The 21,552-nt window shown below is 30.6% G+C and overlaps 1 protein-coding gene and 1 long non-coding RNA gene across 3 annotated transcripts; one reads left to right on the top strand and one right to left on the bottom strand.

Moving 5' to 3' along the window:
- Positions 1 to 666: 666 nt before the first annotated feature.
- LOC138935092 (proton-coupled amino acid transporter-like protein CG1139) lies at positions 667 to 21,045 on the bottom strand. 2 transcript variants are annotated; one of them, XM_070299451.1, is made up of 8 exons: positions 20,710 to 21,045; positions 11,470 to 11,522; positions 11,097 to 11,216; positions 9,714 to 9,986; positions 9,245 to 9,329; positions 2,518 to 2,787; positions 1,784 to 2,147; positions 667 to 1,358 (listed from the first exon to the last, which is right to left on the bottom strand). In XM_070299451.1, exons 1-8 carry the CDS (start codon positions 20,743 to 20,745, stop codon positions 1,114 to 1,116), a joined length of 1,446 nt encoding a protein of 481 aa, XP_070155552.1. In that variant the 5' UTR covers positions 20,746 to 21,045; the 3' UTR covers positions 667 to 1,113. The 2 variants fall into 2 exon arrangements, with proteins under 2 accessions (XP_070155552.1, XP_070155563.1); XM_070299462.1 differs by lacking the exon at positions 2,518 to 2,787.
- Positions 9,251 to 11,638, top strand: LOC138935199 (uncharacterized). Its single transcript, XR_011447221.1, has 3 exons — positions 9,251 to 9,372; positions 9,685 to 10,033; positions 11,083 to 11,638. It is a non-coding gene; the product is annotated as an uncharacterized lncRNA (long non-coding RNA).
- Positions 21,046 to 21,552: the final 507 nt, after the last annotated feature.

Here is a 21,552-nt window from a genome sequence, read left to right as displayed (position 1 = left end):
CATGATTATGTCACGAGCAAAATAAGATAAGAGAACGTACATGAATCTGATATTTCATCAAAAATGGCTATGGCTATATTCTCTACTCTTGCATATAAACAAATAATTATAAAAATAATTGACAAGAAGAAGTCTCTACGCAATTATCTATGGCGTGCAATATAAAACTGATATCATAACAATTCATAACTAAATATTTTGCTCAAGAAAAAAAAAATGCTTCGCTGTATGCGTTTTAAGCGTACGATAATATGATATTCATTTATACATACATAATCAATATTGATCGTCTGGAAACGAATCTATATGAAATGAAGATAACAGGAGATGATATTGATGAATACGTTTGTTTTTAGGCATCGACTTATATCACTGAAATATCGATTCTTTTTTACGTGACGATTTATCGCATGTTAAATGTATATCATATGTACATAAATAATATTTTGTCTACCATTTTAAGACTCAACAAAAACAACGTCAAAAGTATATTATATATGTATAATTTTATAAGTGTATAATTAAATAAAACAATCACTATATGATTATACTATATTCATAAGTCGCCCACGATGTATCAATGATTTTGGAAAAGAATACACAAAATCGAAGTTTGGAAGGACAAGGGGTAAAGGGGGAGGGGAAGAGGGCCGGCTCCAGATGGTATGTGTGTGAAAATAAAATTACTTTTATTTATAATACAATAAAACCTCTTTTTACACATCTCACGCTGATCTAATACTGACATTGACATTTAACATTTCGAAGATTCGATCGCGTCTCGTTGTTACAGTCCGTCTACTCGCGTACAATACTTGCATATATTGAAACGCACAGAATTGACACATGCATTTAGGAACTTCATTCCGTCCTCGACGAAACCGAAGTATTGTTACGGCTCTGCCGTAACACCTTAACGTTATTTCAGTCCGAAGCCTCTAAATGCGACACTATTTATAGATACACTTACTTCTAGCGACTTCAAACTACGTATCACATCGTCGATTCGTTTCTCGCATCCGAGAACTGTTCCTGTTCGCTATCCTTCTATCTCCCACCTTCCCCCGCCTCCGCTCTTGGCAATTCTATTGCACAGTTCATCGAGCTGGCACTTCACGAGAACTTGGCAATGATGCCACAGAGACTCGTGTAGGTGCCTACGAACAGGCCCAACATGCCGATTAATATTAGGCACATGTTCTTCGCCAGCATAATCTTCTTCTCTGTGGGTCCCATCACCTTCCAGAAGGCGCACAATTGTATGATAGCCGGGAATGCCAGTCCCAAACCCGATAGACAGAACGCACCGAATAAGGATATAAAGAGATCCAACTCCGGGACCGTGACCGCTAGACCAACTGAAACAAATTGCGTGCATAGATTGATAAATTTATTAATTTAAGTAAAATTACTTAATTTAATTTGCTTTCTTATATCACAGACATGATAGCATAATAAAAAAATTAATTGAACAAAATTATCAAAATAACTAAGAGAAAAATAGTATTCTAACTTGAACAAGAATCCAAAATATCATTAATGAGGTTTAATATTCCCTTTTGCTTTTTTTTTTTTTTTTTTTATAAAAAAGATTAATGACAAATTAAAAAAAAATAAATATAATATAGCTTCATAGACGTATTATTTCTAAAATATGCGAATATCAAAATTAATCAGGTGCATAAGATGCTGCTCGTGAATAAATAGATAAACTGTTTTGTTGCATTTAGAACGTTTCATTGTCCACGATTCTTGATTTATCGAAAAAATCAAATATACTCACAGGTAATTAAAATAATGACAGTCCTGACCACGTACTCCCAAAACAACTTGTAACGTTCGTTAAAAAATCGTTTTATAGAAGGGCTGATATACTCGTTCCATGATATATCGATGGCGACATAACATTGAATAGGATGCGTGAAGAAGATGGCAATGGCGAGAAGGATTTGTACCGCGATTCCCAGAGGCTCTTGATGGGGTAGATTGAGTGTGATACTACCCTTAATTTCTTTACCAAAACGTATGTACCCAAAGAATCCCAGGGTGGCATACATCGCGATTATAATGCTCATAGCGATATTGAGGACGCCGAACGGTTTCATGAAGGACCTCGGTGTTTTCATCTCGTTTTCCAACGGCATAATCTGTAAACAAATGATAAATAAATTTGATATGTATGCGGTTTTTTCGGCTAAACTAAAAATAATTTAAATTTTTGAAAAAGATTGAAATGTTCCAAGATATTATTTAAAGGCAAGTTACACGTAAAATAGCAAAGAATATAGTGATTGAGAAATGTTTACTCAATAATTCAATAATTATTATAAAAATGTCACAACACTGTGTTATTTTTTATATAATAGTAAATAATATTGTTAATTAATATTATTTAATTTATAGAAAAGTTGATTTTTTTAATAAAATTTATTTTTTCTTATATTTTTATTTATTATTGTATTCATAATTAAGAGCTGCTTGGAAATGTCCACCATTTCGTTTCAATCGATTACTTACTACGCCGATGGATTCGAGAGCAAACAGAACAGTGCCGAAGAAGAGCGGAAAATTCTCGACCTCTCCAATTGTTACGCGATTCTCGAACGTCAACGGCTCTCGGAAGATAAAGTAAAGTATGATCGCGAATCCGGCAAACATGATAATATTCGCAATTGTCGAGAACGGTGCCAGGAATTTAAGATTCCTGATGTAATTAATGAAGATCAGGGGTAACAGCAGAATCGCCATATATATCTCCAATTCCATCGAAACAATCGAGCTCAATGCCTAAAAAAAAAAAAGAAAAAAGGAGAACGTAATTATTCAGATGCGAAATTGAGATATGATTTTAATACATTTCTAGCTTAAAATATGTATTTGATTTTTCTTTGGAAACGATTAAATACAATCATTTCATTCTCAAACATCTCGTTAAATTATTAATAATTTTATTTCATTTTAACACATTTAATGAAGGAATTTTGTGTGTGTCTGTAAGTCATATCTATCTTTAAATAGTAAGATTGGCATTTCAAAGTATATTAATTCCGAAATGTAATAAACGAATAGTATTTACGTATAAGCACAATTTTATCACATTTTCGAATAAAAGATGATTTAGAATGACACAAACTTCTCATGCACAGTGTTCGAATGCAGGCGCTAACAAGTTTAAAGTCTGTTTTCAGTTTTGTAACTTAATGATAAATCAATTAAACGCATAATGCTGTTACGCAATTTATTACGTGTTAAATAGTACCTCGACACATGCGAGTTGTATCTATAAATAGAAAAAATATAAGAAAAAGACGGGATATCCAATATACTCTAATAAATCCTTATGAAAAGAATAACAACGCTACTGAATTCCGTTAATATGACTAATCACATTGACAATCATGTGTTGAGAGAAGCGTAATCAGCACTTCTGTCTTGTATTTACATTCGATATTGAATTCGCAGTTAGATCGCGTGTACAAGGGATTTCTCGAAACGCTTATACATACCATCCATTTTCTTGTCAATGCGATCTTGATCTCATCACCTTCGCTATGCGTGTCTTCAATAGAGAACTTTTCGTCGTCATTACGCGAAAAGTTCATCTCCGTTTATGACACTTACGTGTTTCGATTTCACGTAGCATCTGAAAACGACGCACGGATGACATTATTTTTTCGCTCATCTTCTCATTCATTCGGAATTTCGTTGAAAATTAAATTTGTATTTTTTTTTTTTTTTTTTTTTGACGTGACGTAAAGTTAATAAAAGTCATCGTTAAAAATTTATTAAAAAACATTAGCGTAAAAATCAATTCCCCGTCAAATCAATTAATTTGTCATTCTGTTAAACGAACTTTTCATACACTGGCGTTGATTCTATTATCTTTATACATGAATAATTAGAAAAGTCCAAGAGAGAGAAAGAGCTATGGATTATAATATGTTACATATATAAAACGCCAACTCAAGTCTTGCCAATTGTTTTATAACTATAATATAAAATATTCGTAGAATAGATGAAGAATTTTTGAATAAAATTAATTTTCAACGAACATTGCCAATTCTTGAATAATTCCAAATAAACGTGAACATGAGTAAAAAGATTTCACAGTGCGTGCGTCATTGTATCTCAGAATGCTAATTTATGCAACGATAATGTATCTCCACAAAATATAAACCTTGTATACTTTTAAAAAAAAGGAAAAAAGTTAATATTAAAACCCGCAGTCGAAAATAAATGTCACCATGCACGATTAATCTCGCATGTTAACGAACTTTTTATATCACACCCCGTCACGGTTACTTTGAAAATATACACGTTCATTTCAAATTTTCTATTCGTCACGGCTGATTAAGATTTTAAGATTGCGATTCCTAAGAATATGTTACAAGATTAATATATATTTATGTAACATTCAGCGAGTGTTTGTGATTAACAAAGAGCATTGCGATGCCACGCAGTTTTGCAAATATCTAAGTAATTCAACGGACGTCAATTTACAAATTCGCTATCGCACTTAACATACTGTCATTACTACGTTTTAATTTCAAGGGCAGGCGGAAATAGGCGCGTTACCATTATCTAACGTATGTCATTTATCGCTGTCGGATCTAGTCTTATGTAAGATAGACACAATGACGCGCCAATGTGCTATCAATTAGATGCACTCTTGAAAGTTAATTTAGGGAAATTGTATATTTATAATATAAAGAAATATTTGTATTATCATCGACTACATATGCTTATTAATTATTTAATTGAGATATATATGTATGTTCTTTATGGATAGAGAATCTTTCTTTCTTTCTTTCTCTATTTACAAAATAATTATTAGTATTGACTTATATTTGATAACAGAGACAGAAAGTAGAAGATATAATTTTTCTTTTAATCTTCATCGTGACTCGAATCTGAATTACCTTGAAGATTTTCATTTAGAAAATGTGTTCAATTCTTGTCTTATCCCGATGATCGCGACGATAGGAAGATACGATAGTGCGACTTTTCGTTACTCGAATATCGCTCTTGTAGCGATTAATTACGATACTTAATTCTTCGTGATAATCAATCATACGTAATCAGTTAACTGTTTGCCATATGTAGCACCTTACGATTCTCGATCGAAATTAATCTCAATTAGAGATACATCGCTGTAAGAATGAAAATAATATTTTTTTTTTGTGTCCTCGTAATCCTCGTAATTTTAAAATGTATGAATCGGTAAAATAAATAAAAATATAATTTATAAAAAAAAACTTCTGTCAACATGATGCTATGACGAAAGTAGAAAAAGAATATTGTCACAATTTATAAATACATTATATTTTGTTATTTTATTGCACAAATGATTGATGTACTTATCAAGATAGCGCGAATATCAAGTAAACTGCTTATCAAAATACTACAAATGGCGTTAATCATTGCTTCTATATTTGTTGTTTACGTATACCATATACGCTACATTCTACAAGGATAGTTTTGTGTGTATAATTAGTATAATAATATCTCGGATATATATATAAAAAATCTCAGCAAAAACAATGTGATAAATAGCTGAAAAGTGATTATTTCTTCGACAATTTTTAAACAGAGATTGCAATTTATATATTACACCAGAGCGGATTTAAAGCCTCTAAGGATCTTAAAGGAAATATAATCAAGAGATCAAGAATTTTTTTTTAAAGATATATTAGTATGTTAAAAATTATCTATGTCTCATGTACGTGTGTTTGGTGTGTCGATTAAAATCTTTTAGCATTTGGAACGTTAAGTGAATGCTTAAAAACCCCGGTTTACTGGTAAATCCGCCACTGGGCTATTGCGTAAAACGCGTTAAATTGCCTCGTGTATTGGAGTGAATAATCCGCCAGAAACTTCCGGATAGAATTAATTTTATCAGCGTATGTAAATACTGTAATAATATTTATTACAGTGTATATAAATGCAACTGTATACGAGCATACGAACAATAGCTAAACTAATTGACTTCTCTATAACTCCTACCTTAGTTAGGATTTCGTAGATTTGTATGAATGATTCTCGAAATGAGCCCTTAAAGATCCCAAGTTTCATTCTCTTTCGGAATTTTTCGAACTCGAATAAGAGAGACTTGGTTTATGCATCGATAATATCATCACCAATTTCACATTCTAACTATTTAAAACTTTGGACATAACGTTTGTTATATTCGAATACCAATGTAATATTACATGCAACTCATATTTGATCATTTCTTTTTCTTTTATATATTTTTCAAGCTTTTTCCATTTTTTGTAAAGAACTTTTTTATCCTCAAAAGTGTCTAATACACATATATTTCTTCGATCATTTGAAAGAGACGTTTAATATTTATCTTAACATTTATCCAATTAATGATTAATCAACCTTATGCGCCTCGACTCCATTCACTTCGCATCCGACCCTGAAGTCAGAACGCTCGTTCCTACGTCAGTTTACGTGAACGCATTCGTTACATCCACTACGTACACTCTATTTACTTACTGTAATAATATACGTGTCGTAACTATAGATGACTATCTATTACATTGCGTACTACGCAACGCCTTCCAATGCAGGTGGTTAAGGTGCTGTCTACATAAGGCTTAGGGCCATTACTTACAATAATGAAAGATTGCAATGTACGAATATATCGTATAGTGCATTTATATTTCGCAGCAAGCGTGCAAGCATCTTTTTTCAACATAAATTATATATTTCGTACAAAATAAAATGTTTTTAATAATTTTTCATTAGCCGTTCTTTCAAATCCATCGATTTTCATTGAATTCACCGCACACTCAGAAAGGATTTCTGATAACGAGACAAAAAATATTCTTGACATATTTAATCGTATCACAACCTTACGTAGTATAAAAATAAAACAATTTTAAAATTAAATCAATAATTCCTTTTCTTCTCTCTCGAATTAAATAAGATTGTCTTACTATCTTGAGACAAGAGTAACATATACAAATCTAAGCTTATATATTCTTGCATTTAGAATAACTTGATGTTAGATTGCTACAAATTTCCATCTTCATCTTTGTGAGAAAATTAACGAGATAGCACCAAGAGCATTTTATTCTAGATTTAAGAATTTTCCATTTAAGATTAAAATATTCCTTTTTCAATAATAAATATTATTGTCGCTATATCGATCCTATTTTATGATAGATTGAAGAGTAATAGCATTAGATCCGGAAATCTTTTCTGTGAGTGCGGGAGCAATTGCCTTACTCTTTATCTACGATTGACATTGCTCGACTCGTTAAATAAAAGTGCGAAGGTTTTATTTCCTAAAATGAATTATATGCGTGTTTCGCATGATTAGCTCGCTCGGATTTGCGACCAACTTCGAAAAGACATAGTTAAAAAAGAATTCCACTACAATATACTATACGATTCTAATATGAACGGCACTTAAGTTAACATTCGTCCGACTTTTGCAGACGGTTCCCATTTAATCTTATACTCTTGATAAGATTCTACTCCTTTCGCGCATAGAATCTCACGTTGCAACAGAATCTCGTGCGACCGGCGAGATAGTAGAAAATTTCATAATAAATCATTCCGCACACGTATACAATCTCGCACAATGAATCCGGCGTGGGATACAAGAATATGGAACAAATAAAATTGACATAAATATGTCAATTTGTAATTTTCATAATCCGCGGGAGAGACGCGACGCGACACGCGGCTCTTATCATTTAATGCCAGAATTTCAAAACATACGCAATAAACAACGCTTAAATAAAAAAAAAAAAAAAAAATTTTTTCCTCATAATAGAGATTATATACAAACGATATTGTCTTTCTCGCAGCTTTATATGTCGAATCGCCTGTTGCATATGTAACAAACATATCGATACACTAAGCGTTATATATTTGTTATCGTAAAGCGACTTATGTTACAAAACAAATTGTAAAAATAATTAATCATATAATACTTATTCTACTCGATATAAATCTTTTGTAATAGCAAAAAAAAAAATTAAGTACGTTAATAACATAATTTATTCAAATTTATATTGCTTAATTCTATCTGTTTTTTCCTCTTCCTTGGCTTTATCTAATTTAATTGATAGACATAAAATTTGTAAGAGCAAAATTGTCCTTACAGAATTCGGGTAAATTCTCACAAGAAAGGACCATATTCTCTCGATTTCGATCCCGTGGACGTAACAATGTGCAAAATGTCGATGGCCGACGGTTTACGTTAGGTGCAATCACCTTGAATCAACCGCACGCACATTAATTAGTGACTGTTTACTCGTGTATTCTCGCAACGTATTTTTCCCTGACCCAGATTATTGCCTTTTCTACCTGCCTTTTACGCGTTTTAAATCGCAGTTAGCGCACTTACAATTAGAAAAAACCACAAACGATTTATCGACTGATGTGTAAACGAGTATGGAATGAAAATAATACGCGCGAGATTAAATTACGACAAAATCGTATACTATAAAATCTATATAATTCAATATTATAAGAATTATTATATAATAACACTCAATTATTATAACAACATTACTTATCGCTAAAACTCATAATATTTTTTTGTTAACACTCGACGTTTTTTATTAAAGACGACGTGCCAATTAATTTAAATCAGATTTTTTTTCCAGTATGTCTCGCATCGATAGCGAGTACAAATTTAGTACACGTAGAAAGATTGTATTCCATTTAAGGGGGCGTACTCGTTTGGACCTCCGAAAAATAAATTTTCTAGATTTTTTGCAGCGCGATTCAATAAAAACTTTTTTTTTTTTTTTTTTTACAATATTAATACAATATTATTAATAAAAATTTTCGGTTTAAAAAGATTTTTTTTTTTTTTTTAAATTATGCGAATATTTGTAGATTCATGTTTTCATGCACGGTGTGACACTTAAAATAACTTTAAAAAAAAATTTTTTTAAAGCTAAAAATGTTTATTTAGATAGTTAATAATATTGTATTAATATTGTAAAAAAATTAAAAATTTTTATCAAGTCGTTGATCTGCAAAATAATCTAGAAAATGTATTCATTTTTCGAGATTTTAAACGGGTATGCCCCCTTAATGGTTAAACGTGACTGTCCAACTCGGATTCACATTGCATAGGCATCGCATACTAGATAAGTAACGTGCACGAACGAACAATTATATGATAATTCAATGATAAAATTCTAACATTGAATGCCGTGACGTCAAATGGAAAGCGTAACGCGTTATGTATTCCAAGTATAGTGGGGACACTCACCGTTTTTAGATTACTGGAAATGAAAACGATGTAGACGCAGCAAGTGCCCATCTGGTATATCATCAGGAAGGTGTTTATTATGTGTCTGCGAATACGAAAAACAAAAGAATCTTTCATGAAACACACAGGTGCGACTTAAGAGCTTATTATATTCTATGACTGTCTTCTTCTAATTATATCTTCGTTATTTTAATAAAATAGTTATGTGTATTATATGACACAAATAACAATTGCTTAATATATACAATAGAGAGAACAATTTAAATATTGTTATTAGTTGTCTTTATCAGTAACGGTACACGCGAAATATACAAGGGATCCATAAATATGATTTTTTTCTCTCTCTATTTTTGCTCTGTGAAATACATAAGGTATTTAGAATTAGATAAAATATAATTGTATTTAATGAAAATATAAAATATAATTTTATCTAATTCTAGAGAAGTGTGATACACACGTACACACTTACATAGAGGCTTTGGAAAACCGCCTGAGACACACTGGTCCTTCGAGCAGAGCGGATTCCGCCGTTGCCGGATATGTCATGGATGGCACTCTTCTTCTCTTGCACAATTCGTACTCTGAGAAAACGAGTATTCGCATACAATATGTACAAAGTAGCCCTATGATGATCGTGGCTGTCAGACCGACAATATATCCAGCATTGTGAAAAGCTTTCGGCATCGCGAGAATGCCGGTGCCTAAACTGCCTTTTAGCAAGTGGAGCAATGTTTCCGCGTTCCTGAAAATTCACGTTGCAAAGAAATTAGATGTTTATCACTGATACACGTTCGTAATTATATCAAAATTATAAAATCTAAATTAATTTATGATAGACTTTTATGATAGAAAGCATTAGAAATTTTTACATGCGTTTTCATGATTTGCCGCGCGCATTGCTCGTTGATGTTATACAGATAAAGTAATGTTTGTAAAATAAATATTGAGTGCGTGTATATGTTTGAATGTGGAATTAATTAATTCAAATTTGATGAGACCTGTAGTGGTTATAATAATTTATACATTAATTATGACAGAGAATTATGCATCAAGAATTCCGCGTTTTCACCAGGAAGGTGAGTCATCGAGTCTTTCGATTTGATTATTTGAGTACGTAGGAAATTACGTTAATAAGATGCTTAGCGTGAAACGTGCAGGGAATAATCAAGCATCATTTCGCATGCAAAGAAAGTACCGCGCATTACATAAACATTCTTAGTCATCTAGAATGACACGTTGTATCGTTTTTCACTTTGATTAAGCCCTCAATAAATCAATTGCGTCTTGATAAGCACCGATTGGATAATTTCAACAACATGTCGTACAACGATTGCGTCCTAATCCCGTTTTATTAACTGAAAGGTTTCACAAATATAATTGGAAACAAACATCTCTAATATCGTAAGATTTATCTAAATGATAAAGTATCAGGAAAGATGGATCAAGTAGATATTTCCACAATCAGAAATATTTTCTTTTTAATACTAGCATGTTAATTCACCTTTCGTATCGCGGAAACTATTATACACGTGCGACATTAATTTCTTTCAAGTGATTGTCTATCATTTTTAAGCGCGAATAGTATACCTCCATTTCTCTATTAGGAAAAAAAATGATTGATCTTTCTCTCTTTTTTTCTATTTACTTAATTCTAATATCACTTTTTAATAACAAATTTAATCAGAAATATCGATCGATTCGTCGGCTTCTCGATAATATTTTCTACTATCTTAATTTATCTATATTTGATTTTATATATATATATATATATATATATATATATATATATACACACACACATACAGACAAATATATTAAGGCGCAAAAATATATTTTAGGAAAAGATACTCACGTAGTCGGATGCTCCACTACTCTATAATCATATGGGTCATAATCGTCGTCCTGCTCGTCTACATTCTTCGTCTTTTCTTCGAGTTCAAGAGAGTAAACATGTTTCTCATTCGATCCGTAACTGTAAAAATGCTACCTTCATACAAAATCTTAAAATCAAATAGACACGTTATATGTAAAAATCATGCTTTTTGAGATATAATAATAATGAAAGATAGAGTGTCACACATGTAATATAATGTAACAATATCTTTTTATACTGATCTTATAGATTACAGTGTTAATATTTTTTGTTAAAATTAGAAGCGAGAGATCTTGGATAGTACATTTGGATAATAAATAGAACCATACAGAATTTATGATACGGTACTCACCCATTTTGGTACTCCTTAGATGACGAAGATTTTTTAAAATCTTGCAAAGCAACCTATAAAAAAGAAAAAGCAAATAGTGAATTCATATGTAGCAGTAATGAATATATACAATATATAGATGCATATATAAATAATTTATCATGAAAAATATTGTATCAGCACACAACATTTTAACTCTACGTATAAATGTATATATTTCTCTCTTTCTCTCTTTTTTCCAAATTACAATATTTATTGAAAAATTATATATATATATATATATATAATTATTAATTATTGATAGCTAACAACTTTAGGCATTGTTTATAAAATAATCACAATCTACCATTTCATATTTTATTTTATATTTCTTAAAAAATTATGATTTTTTATGAAAACATTTATATATAATTTATAAAACATATACACGCATACATTTTTATGTCATTTTGTTATCCAATATATGATGCAGACTATAATATAAATGTATTACCTATATATAACGAGGACAATGTATAATATGACGATGATAGAATTTATGGACTTTGGTCGAGTTTATTCATTTACTACTATTATTATCATGTTAATCTGTACGTGATATGCATCGAGCTCGAAGTAATTTACGAGTTTTCAACGACGAGTTTCGAAACTGCGCGCAAACTCGAGAAGCTGACAAACTCTCTTTAAACGTAAATATAAAAAAAATTTTAAACATAATTCATAATCTCCTAAAGGTATACATTATATGCATGACTGCACATTGATTAATCGCTTGGAAATAAATGTATGAATGTATGCGTCTCCTTGTCTTCCTTAATCATCCTGTAATATTCCACGCCCGCAGCTATAGACATTAATTTTAATAAGAAGTTTCACTAGGCTTTTTCCGTTCGTATAATTCAATCGATTGCGCGCAAACGCAATTGTCTAATATTAGCACACGATTGTTTCACGCTCTATTTCAGTATAGCGATAAATTTTCCTCTTCGACAATATCTTCGAATATCTCCGTGTAACGTGTGTTTAATCCATCGTGTATATGATTAACCATAATTATGGTTTTCATATGTATAAAAATATTGAGGTGAGTGAATTTATTGAGGTAAAAATTCTGGATCTAACCAGATAAATTTTACGACTCTATCTTTCTGCGATCTTAAATCGGAAATTGCCGGCTGACATTTGCATAATTCTCTTCAAGTGATTGATACGACTTCTTTATATGCAGTTAAGGCTTTAAATGCAACAAGTACGGGAAATTTTCTCGCGTTGTACTGTGCAAAACCCACAAATTGCATAATGCGCGGATGCGATCATTTAATACGTCCTTCAGAGCGAAAAGAATACGCCCACAAAAGTAATGAGATGCGTCGTTAACGACATAAAATTTATGCGATAGCGAATACGATGGAAGATTCCCTCGCCGAGCTGTTCCGACATTATTTAATAATCAAACAAAAAATGTAGATTATCTAGTGTAAACATATGAAGAGAAGACGTTACAAAAAAGTTTCCATTGTATCCAAATATGTCAATAATATGACACATCTATCTAATAATATCTCTGCTCTATATGCGTGTGTGTGTATATGATAGGATCTTTTTTTATTTTCCAATATTACATTTATAAGAATATATTCGCAATTTTACGTATTTATTCTTTGCACGTTAATGTTTATATAGGTAAATAATATATATATATATATCAATATTATTAATATATATCAAATGTATATCCCTAAAATTGTACGTTTCCCCTTTTTTCCATGGTATAAATATTTTTCCATAAACAATAAAATTATTTAAATTTGATGCAATTTATTTATTAAAGATTATTTATTGAAGAATTAATAATGTTTAATTGTTATGTTATCTGATAACGTATTTAACAGACCAATGTATTACCAATGATTGCCAAGAAAGACATAATTCTTTTAGTAAATATGCAATCGTTCACGCATCAAAGTTCTTATTTCCTTGTCTCGCCGTCTCGTGTAAGGAGATTGAAACGTCTATTATACGTGCCAATTAGCAGTAGTTAAATCATTTAAATAATATTATAAACACTTATTTGCATTTTCCTCTGATCTTGTATACGTTCATTATACAGTTGTCACATCACACATGTTCAGCATGTGATGCGTGCTGCACACGCCCAATTAATTATGGATTATTTATTTGCATGAGCATCAATTTGCGAAACGGAATATACAGGTAAATATTGTAAAGCAAACGGCCATTCTCTGCCTATCTTTCTCAGGAACAGAATTTCTTTTGTCAACATTTTTGTTAGAGCCGTTTATTTGCGACACCATGATAATTAGATAGATTTTCGTACCTTTAGTATTATGCTGCTTGCTGCTTAAAAATCTGGTATAATTTCAAGTTGATTCTTTTTTGCGTGGAGAAAGGCGATACATATTATATACGTTTATTTTCCGAATTTTGCGTCCTACCATTTTGCGTCGATAAATAACGATATTGAAATAAAATTTTTTTCAGCATTTCGACGAGTAAGTTCGTATTATCTATGTAACTGAATGAAATTTACACACACACAAACGCTTATTATCATAAAACCTTTCAAACTAAGTAATACATGTATAAAATTGTAAATCATTGTTAAATCATTTTTATAATAAAGTATCATATATTAATTTGAGATTTTTTTAATTAACTCATGTATATTTTTTTACAAAACTTTATTATTTTTTTTATTTATATCTATTTGTGATATATATATATATATATATATATATATATATATCTTCGACAAATTTGACATTCAAGAATTCGAGGAACCAACAACGTACAAAGTATAAATATGTATAAATCAAACACTCAAGTTTATTTTATCGCTTAATAATTTCATGTACATATATATAATATTATTAATGTTTTGCGTTGGCAATTAGTCAACCCGATGCAGCAAATCTAAATTATTAACACATCAAAGTCCACTAATGTAATACTATCTACGTATATATCATCAGACAGTACGTCAACGGACTTTAATGTGTTAACTTTCAATATCTGAAAATTAGTTATTAGCTTTCTGATATCAGATATGTAAGATGGGATTAGAAAACGTAAAAGAAAATGAATGGAATATTACAGAATTCAGAAGAATTCTATGATAAACACACGCTTTATTAACAATACATATGCTAATTGTTCAAATCGCAACTATTCGAGGCTAAGTCGTACATACACAGGGGACAAATTTTTTCTGTATTATATATATTATAAAATTATTTATTCAAAATTATTAATCGTGTTTAAATACGTGTTTGTAAGTACTGCGTAATCATCGCAAAATTAATCTGTGTTATATCGGATTAAACAAATTGAATTCGCGAATAATATATGCCGATAAATCGATAGCTTTTTACCGAATGTAATCAAACTGATACTAATCAGAATAATAAATATTAGCGATCGCTATTAATTGATAATGAGACCTATATTGAAGACACGAATAAACTTTGATAAAAAAAAATTGTGCGATAAAATTTCAATCAACAACAATTAATGTGAATCAAATTTGAAAGGCTCTTTTGCCACTTCCGTCCACATTTCATGCACTTTTTTATTCACAATTCTGCAATGTTTAAAATTAACAATTTTCCGAGAAAACAAGGAAAAATTAGAAAGATCCGTTAAGATAGACACATATTTTTCGTTAGAAAACTTCTATTATAAACAAAAATTTTACCTATTGTAAGTCTCTAATAACAAGATATTCCAATTTTATTATATATCCAAATAAAAATATTATAATTAATTTTATAATTTTCCGAAATTTTTTAATTTTCTAAATAGATTTCTTACAATTTTTTCTTTTAATCTTACTCACTGTTTTCTGCAAATATTTGAACTAATTATATTAATTCAAATTTGTCGTTTGTCCAAACTAAAAAAATATTAAATATACGTTATTTATATATATTTCAAAAAACATAATTGATATAATATAATTATATTTTTAATATTGACAATCTCTCTTTATGGCATAAAGAATTGCTGATAATAATATATATTTTTATCTAATAAAATCTCTATATATATATATATATTACAGAAAGTATATTTATCAATGTGTAGTTAAGAAGAGAAGTACTTTATATAAACTCGAGTGTTTTTCGAATCTTTTAATATCTGTTTTTTCAGTCACTAAAACTTAAGTTTCTATTTATCAAATTCTTGACGCAATCTAAAGTCATCGTTTAATCAAGAGTACAAAGGTTTTTTTCAAACATATTCGTTTATCAGAACAGAAGTACTTCAAGCGTTACAATTTATTAGATAATCTTTCATTCATATTTGTGACATTTTTGAAATATCTTATAAGTTTTATCATATTATATATTTAAATATAGTTTCCTATATTATTACATAAGGGATCAATTTTCTATATACATATATATGTATAAAATTATTATAGATTTTTAAATTATAAATTGTATAATATCATAAAAGTCATACGTCTATTTACATATTATAGTTTTTTCATTTTATTAAATCTAATTGCGATTCAAAAAGATTGAAAAATAAATCGCGAATTTCAATTCTGAATCTTTAATGCGAATCATCGAGCAAAAATTATTTAATCTGATTTAATTAGTTTAATTCGTAATACAGATAATTACTGAAATTCATGTCATTTCACGAAATTCCAAGTTTCGATGTGAATTTTCACACTCGCGTAAATCAATCGAATACTTCTCGTTTTCCTTCTAATCGCATTTCCGATAAATGATATTGTGCAAGATTATATTAAAATAAACGATAAAAGTGAAGCAATTCGTCTTCCGATACGACTATCATCATGTACGCTATTGAATTCGTTGAAATCGCTTGAAAATGCATTCTTCTTCGAAACGCAATATTATCGCTTCCTCCGGAATATCGAAATCGTTTCGATACCATTACTCGACGATCTCGAAGAATTAATAGTTGGGAACGTATCGCGAATTTTCTATGTATTTTTCGCGGATACGCGCGTATCTCATTGAATGAAAAGACAATTGGGAAAACAGTCAAAAGCGAGCACAGTAGGTGTGCAATTATTTTGCACAAGTACCGACTCGCATTAATATCAAAGAATACGCCGCCGCTTCTAACAATAAGAGATTCCGCGACAAAGCGTGCTCCGACTTCATCAATGACTTTGTGTGTCGTATATTCTTTTCTCCTTCCGCGCGCGTGTCGTTCTTGACATTATGCGTCGACCATGTGCGTACATTTCCGCTTTTCCGAGGGCATAATGAACCGCACATGTATGGCGACTTGTATATATATTAGAAAGTAAAAGAGCCATGAAGACAAGTATTATATCAAACGCACACATACATGCTTCATCGGCATACATCCATTTTCAATTTGTATGCGATATGCAAAAGTAATCACGTAATAAATAAATAAATATATATATATATATATATATATATATATATATATATATATATATATATATAAAATTTTGTGATGAATCTTCCTGTTAAATTAAAGACGAAGATCTTTTTACGATTGCACGAAGTTCAGATTTCCAAAGCATAACGTTCAAATCATTTTATTGACGATTTAATTTAATAATATATTAAACTCTTAATAATATAAATTTTTTAAGTAATATTGCTAAAATAAAAATGGAAAAAATTCTCTATCGCTGAAATATATTTTATCTGCTTAGAATATATTTTATACTATGCATATATATTTTGCATGTGATATAGTAATCGGTTGTTGAAATAAAGAGACTTGTGCGCGCACACCGCCATTGAGTATATATGTATCTATTACACAAGCTGTATCTCAATCGAGATAAAACCGGTATTCTTCGTGCCAGAGTTCCAGGTTGCCTTATGTTAGAGCTATTCAATCAGTGTATGCGGTTACGATCTTTTTATTTTCCGCGGTGTCATGTATGTGTCTATGTGTGTCTATGTGTTAGATATTCATTATGATTACATATTCATACTGTGCTACACAATGTAATTCGAAAATCGTGTATACGTAAAAAGCGTATTTGCGAAAAGAAAGATTCGTCTCTCCTATGTGTCTTGTTTGTGACAAATACGCACGTTTAAGCCATCCTTATCAACGCGCGGAACATTTTTAGCAGCCTAACAAAAATAATCCGTACGAAATTGTTATCAGGAATAATTTCCAACATATGGTATACCGAACCGCTATAGATCATAATTAAATTTGATTGAGTATAATCATTGAAGTCGGATATATAATTTTACTACTAGAGAAAAAAAAAAATAAATCACGATATATATATACCATCATTCGTCGAAGTAAATAAGGAAAAATTAAAACGTGTCGTAATACTCAGGTCATACAAAGGAATTCAATAGCAACATGAGAAAGAGAGAGACATTGAAGTACAATATATTTAGACGTTATACAAACTTTAACGCGCAGTATAACAATTATAACAAAAGAATTAAATCAGACGCTCCCTTTTCAACCGAAGATAGGCAAATGAAAAGATAACAGAGGAAACTATTGCGACATTCGATATTCAATCGAGGATACTATGGGTGCAGCGTTTCCGTTCTAGAATAAAAGAGATCAACGACAAAATTATGATGCAACTATAGATCAAATTTATACAATTATAGCATCATACAATACGTATATATTACTGTATTTACATTTTATTTCGACACAGTTAACGTTAAGTGCTAAGCATACTTGTGACGTAAAACTTCAGGTAAGTTTTCCTTGGAATAAAATTAATTTAATTTATTAAAATTCTTTAACATGCATTCGATATATTAAAGATTTTCCAATTAAATCTTCCTTGATATATACACCGGGAAAAAATCGACTCCATGTCCATTAAGATCATGTCTACCAAGATCGTTTAAAAGTCTAAGATTGTGTACAAGGGGAAAGGCACACAAAACGCACTTCGTATAACAATTCAAATATACTTTCGAATAATCGTGCACGCCTAAAGGACAAGTATTGTATCCTGGTTGCCTTCGACGACAAAAAAAGCGAGAAGGAAAAAGAAAAGGAGGGCGCAATTACAAAGTCAGTCGCGGGAAGGACATTTCGCGTAAAAGCTAGTTGTTGGACTCATACAGTAGACCAGTTTGGCTCGATACACTTACTAGTTATTTCCTTATTGTGCAACAGCTTAAATAATCACCGATTATTATTCGTATAAACGAGCAAGAAACACAGACGGCGTCAACGACGCTGTTACGCGCGTTACACAAAAAAAGATCGAGCGAATGAACGATTGTCCTTCGACGTTCGAGAGCTTCGTTCGCGCAAATATATATACCGACGCAAACTTTCCACTCTCATGACCGAGCTCATGATCGAAGCATCACGCAATCAACCAAGCTGTCGAAAATATCAAGTGCGCAATAGCTACCTAGATTTATTATTATCCTCTCCGCTCTGTATATAATCATACATTGCTATTTAAAAAAAAAAAAAGATATCGACAGCTCTACGGAATGATTTAGGTAAAAGGTAATTATTTTTCACTGCGACTGTGTGTCATATTGGTATGCAAATCATTTCGAATGTTACATCTCTATCGTGTAACTCGCATATATTTCTAAAGTTTCTTATTTTAATAACTTTAAATTTACATCTCTCATGATTAAACGTTGCGAATAAATCAAAGATCCTTTTACGATCGTGCAAAAAGATTCAGATTTTCGAAAACTAATAGTCTGTTTTAATTTTTCAAAATTTTTCAACCATTTTTATTTAATCTTAATTTTAATTTTTCTATACTGTTATTTTGTAGCTTATTAATATATTGAACATGAAATTTGTCAAATAATGTTGTTAAAACAAAGATATAAAAAATTCTATTACTTTTTATGAAAAATTGTATAAAAAAATTCTATTACCAAAATATACGCTTTCAAATATGTATATCCTTTTTACGATATCTTGTATATATGCTATATTATCTTATCTTATGTGCATTTTATGCATGCTTAAATAACTTTACATTTTAGAGAATATATCCATTGGAAAATTGCGGGCATTGCGCGGTTAACACTTCAAAATTATATCACATTACGAACACAATATTAATTTTTGACAAGAAGAAATGGCATGTAAAATAATCTTATTGTTAGAAGCACATATAGTTTGTCTCATATAAGTCTGCTTTATGTCTATGACAGTATGTCTAATGTCATATATGCATTATTGGTATATTGCAGTCTTGCTGTCTTAAGAGAATCGTTGTGTAAAATCTTATTTTTTGTTCTAAGAAAAATTAACTTACTGAAAAATTATCTTAAATAGTTTCTGTTTAGGATAATTTTATGTTTATAAATCTATAATATATATTAATAGTTCTCCGTTTAAAAATTCTAAACTCTTTGTATGTTACACACACATTTCTTCTCATAAGAAAATATAAAAATACAGCGATCTCTTTGAAGACTCAAAACATAAACAAAGTAGTAAACGCGTCTTATATAAGTCTCTATTATGTACATTTAATGTCATACTAATGTATATTTATCATAGTCTTATTGTCTTGAGTGTTAAATCTTTTTTATATAAAAATTAGTATTTTATAAAAATTATTAATTTTATTATAAAAATTAGTATTTTAAAATTAGATAATATCTGTTCAGAAATTGCCAACTATTTTTATATGTTACATACATCTTTCTCGCAAGAAAGTGTGTAAAAATATGATGATCTTTGAGGACTTGACATAAACAAAGCAACCCAGACAGCACAGAAAAGCCAAAAGACATCTTTAAAATGTTTAAAAGACAATAAGACGTCTTTAAGGTGTCTTTCTGTCATCTTTTAAAGACTTCTGCTGTCTAGGGCAATAAACGCGCCATATTTTCGGAAAACTTATTTCTCATCATTACAATAGAATTTTCAACATTTCAACATTTGTGTCAAATCCTTTTCAATATATCAAAGATTCCACATGTCACTTTTCACAGCTTTATTTTCATTCGAAAATGAAAAAACATGTTTACGTTTTTTATACACTGGAAAGATACTTTATATATATTTGCGCGAAATGATTTCGAGGATTGATAACACAAATTCGAATGTATGGCAAATTATTAAAGTCATAATTGAAACTCAGATAATTTGAATTATGTTCCGATTTCGCTTTCTCTGCGTGTGTATTAAATATACTTGCACTTTTTACAACTTTTTATATACTTGCACTTATTAAAGAAATCATTTTTCTAACATGGCTTAACACATATATCGGCATTACAATATTTCACTCACCGTACTCGATGTAAATCCTAGATTATCATGCGACATCCTGCAGGATGGATCACAATATATATATATATATATATATATATATATATATATATATATATAAATAATCAAGTTCTCGCCGAAGGGTGAATTCGCATATAGCAGGAATGAAGATACCGAGTGAAAGGGTTGGACAGGTGGGAGAACAGGTTGACGGGAAACTGAAAGAAAGAGAGAGAAAGGAAAATTATATCGGTGCACAGAAAAAAATCGAATGATCGCGAGGAGATTTAATCTCTGAAGGTCCGTTGCATTATTCGCCGTGATAGGTACGGCCGCCGCAAGTCGACTGATCTGACTTAGCGCAAAGTATTATTTATATAGCAACGCGCGGCGAGAGCACATGTATGTGACTCGCGCTCGCGGTATATCGTATATATCTTTATATGTATCATCTCGGCGGCAAGAACCGCGGTCATTCAGCCGACCGATTGATTGATGGATGCTATGAGCTTAGGCTATAAGCACGTGGACACCTTACAACGTAGTAAATATCATCCTGATTCACGATGATTATGATTTTTCAAATTCGCGTAGCGATATCCTCCGAAAGTGAGCATTCAAGTCACCGAGTCACTCGATTATACTACGCGCGAATATTTTGTTTTTGCATTTATTTGCATGCACGATATAAATCCTTAAACCCTAATAAGCGCGTATAATGTACTCACGAGTATATAGAAACAAGAATGTGAGTAAATAAGTATACGTATAACTTTGGAACATGAATAATTAATTTAATTGTAACGCATTGTAATTAAAAATAGCATTTTGACAATGTTTAATTTTTTGAAAGAGGAGAAAGAG

Source organism: Polyergus mexicanus, unplaced genomic scaffold (assembly GCF_030449975.1).
Source record: "Polyergus mexicanus isolate NDT 795.1 unplaced genomic scaffold, iyPolMexi1.0 SCAF_1, whole genome shotgun sequence".
Taxonomy (NCBI): domain Eukaryota; kingdom Metazoa; phylum Arthropoda; class Insecta; order Hymenoptera; family Formicidae; genus Polyergus; species Polyergus mexicanus.
This window is presented reverse-complemented; position numbering and strand designations above follow the sequence as displayed.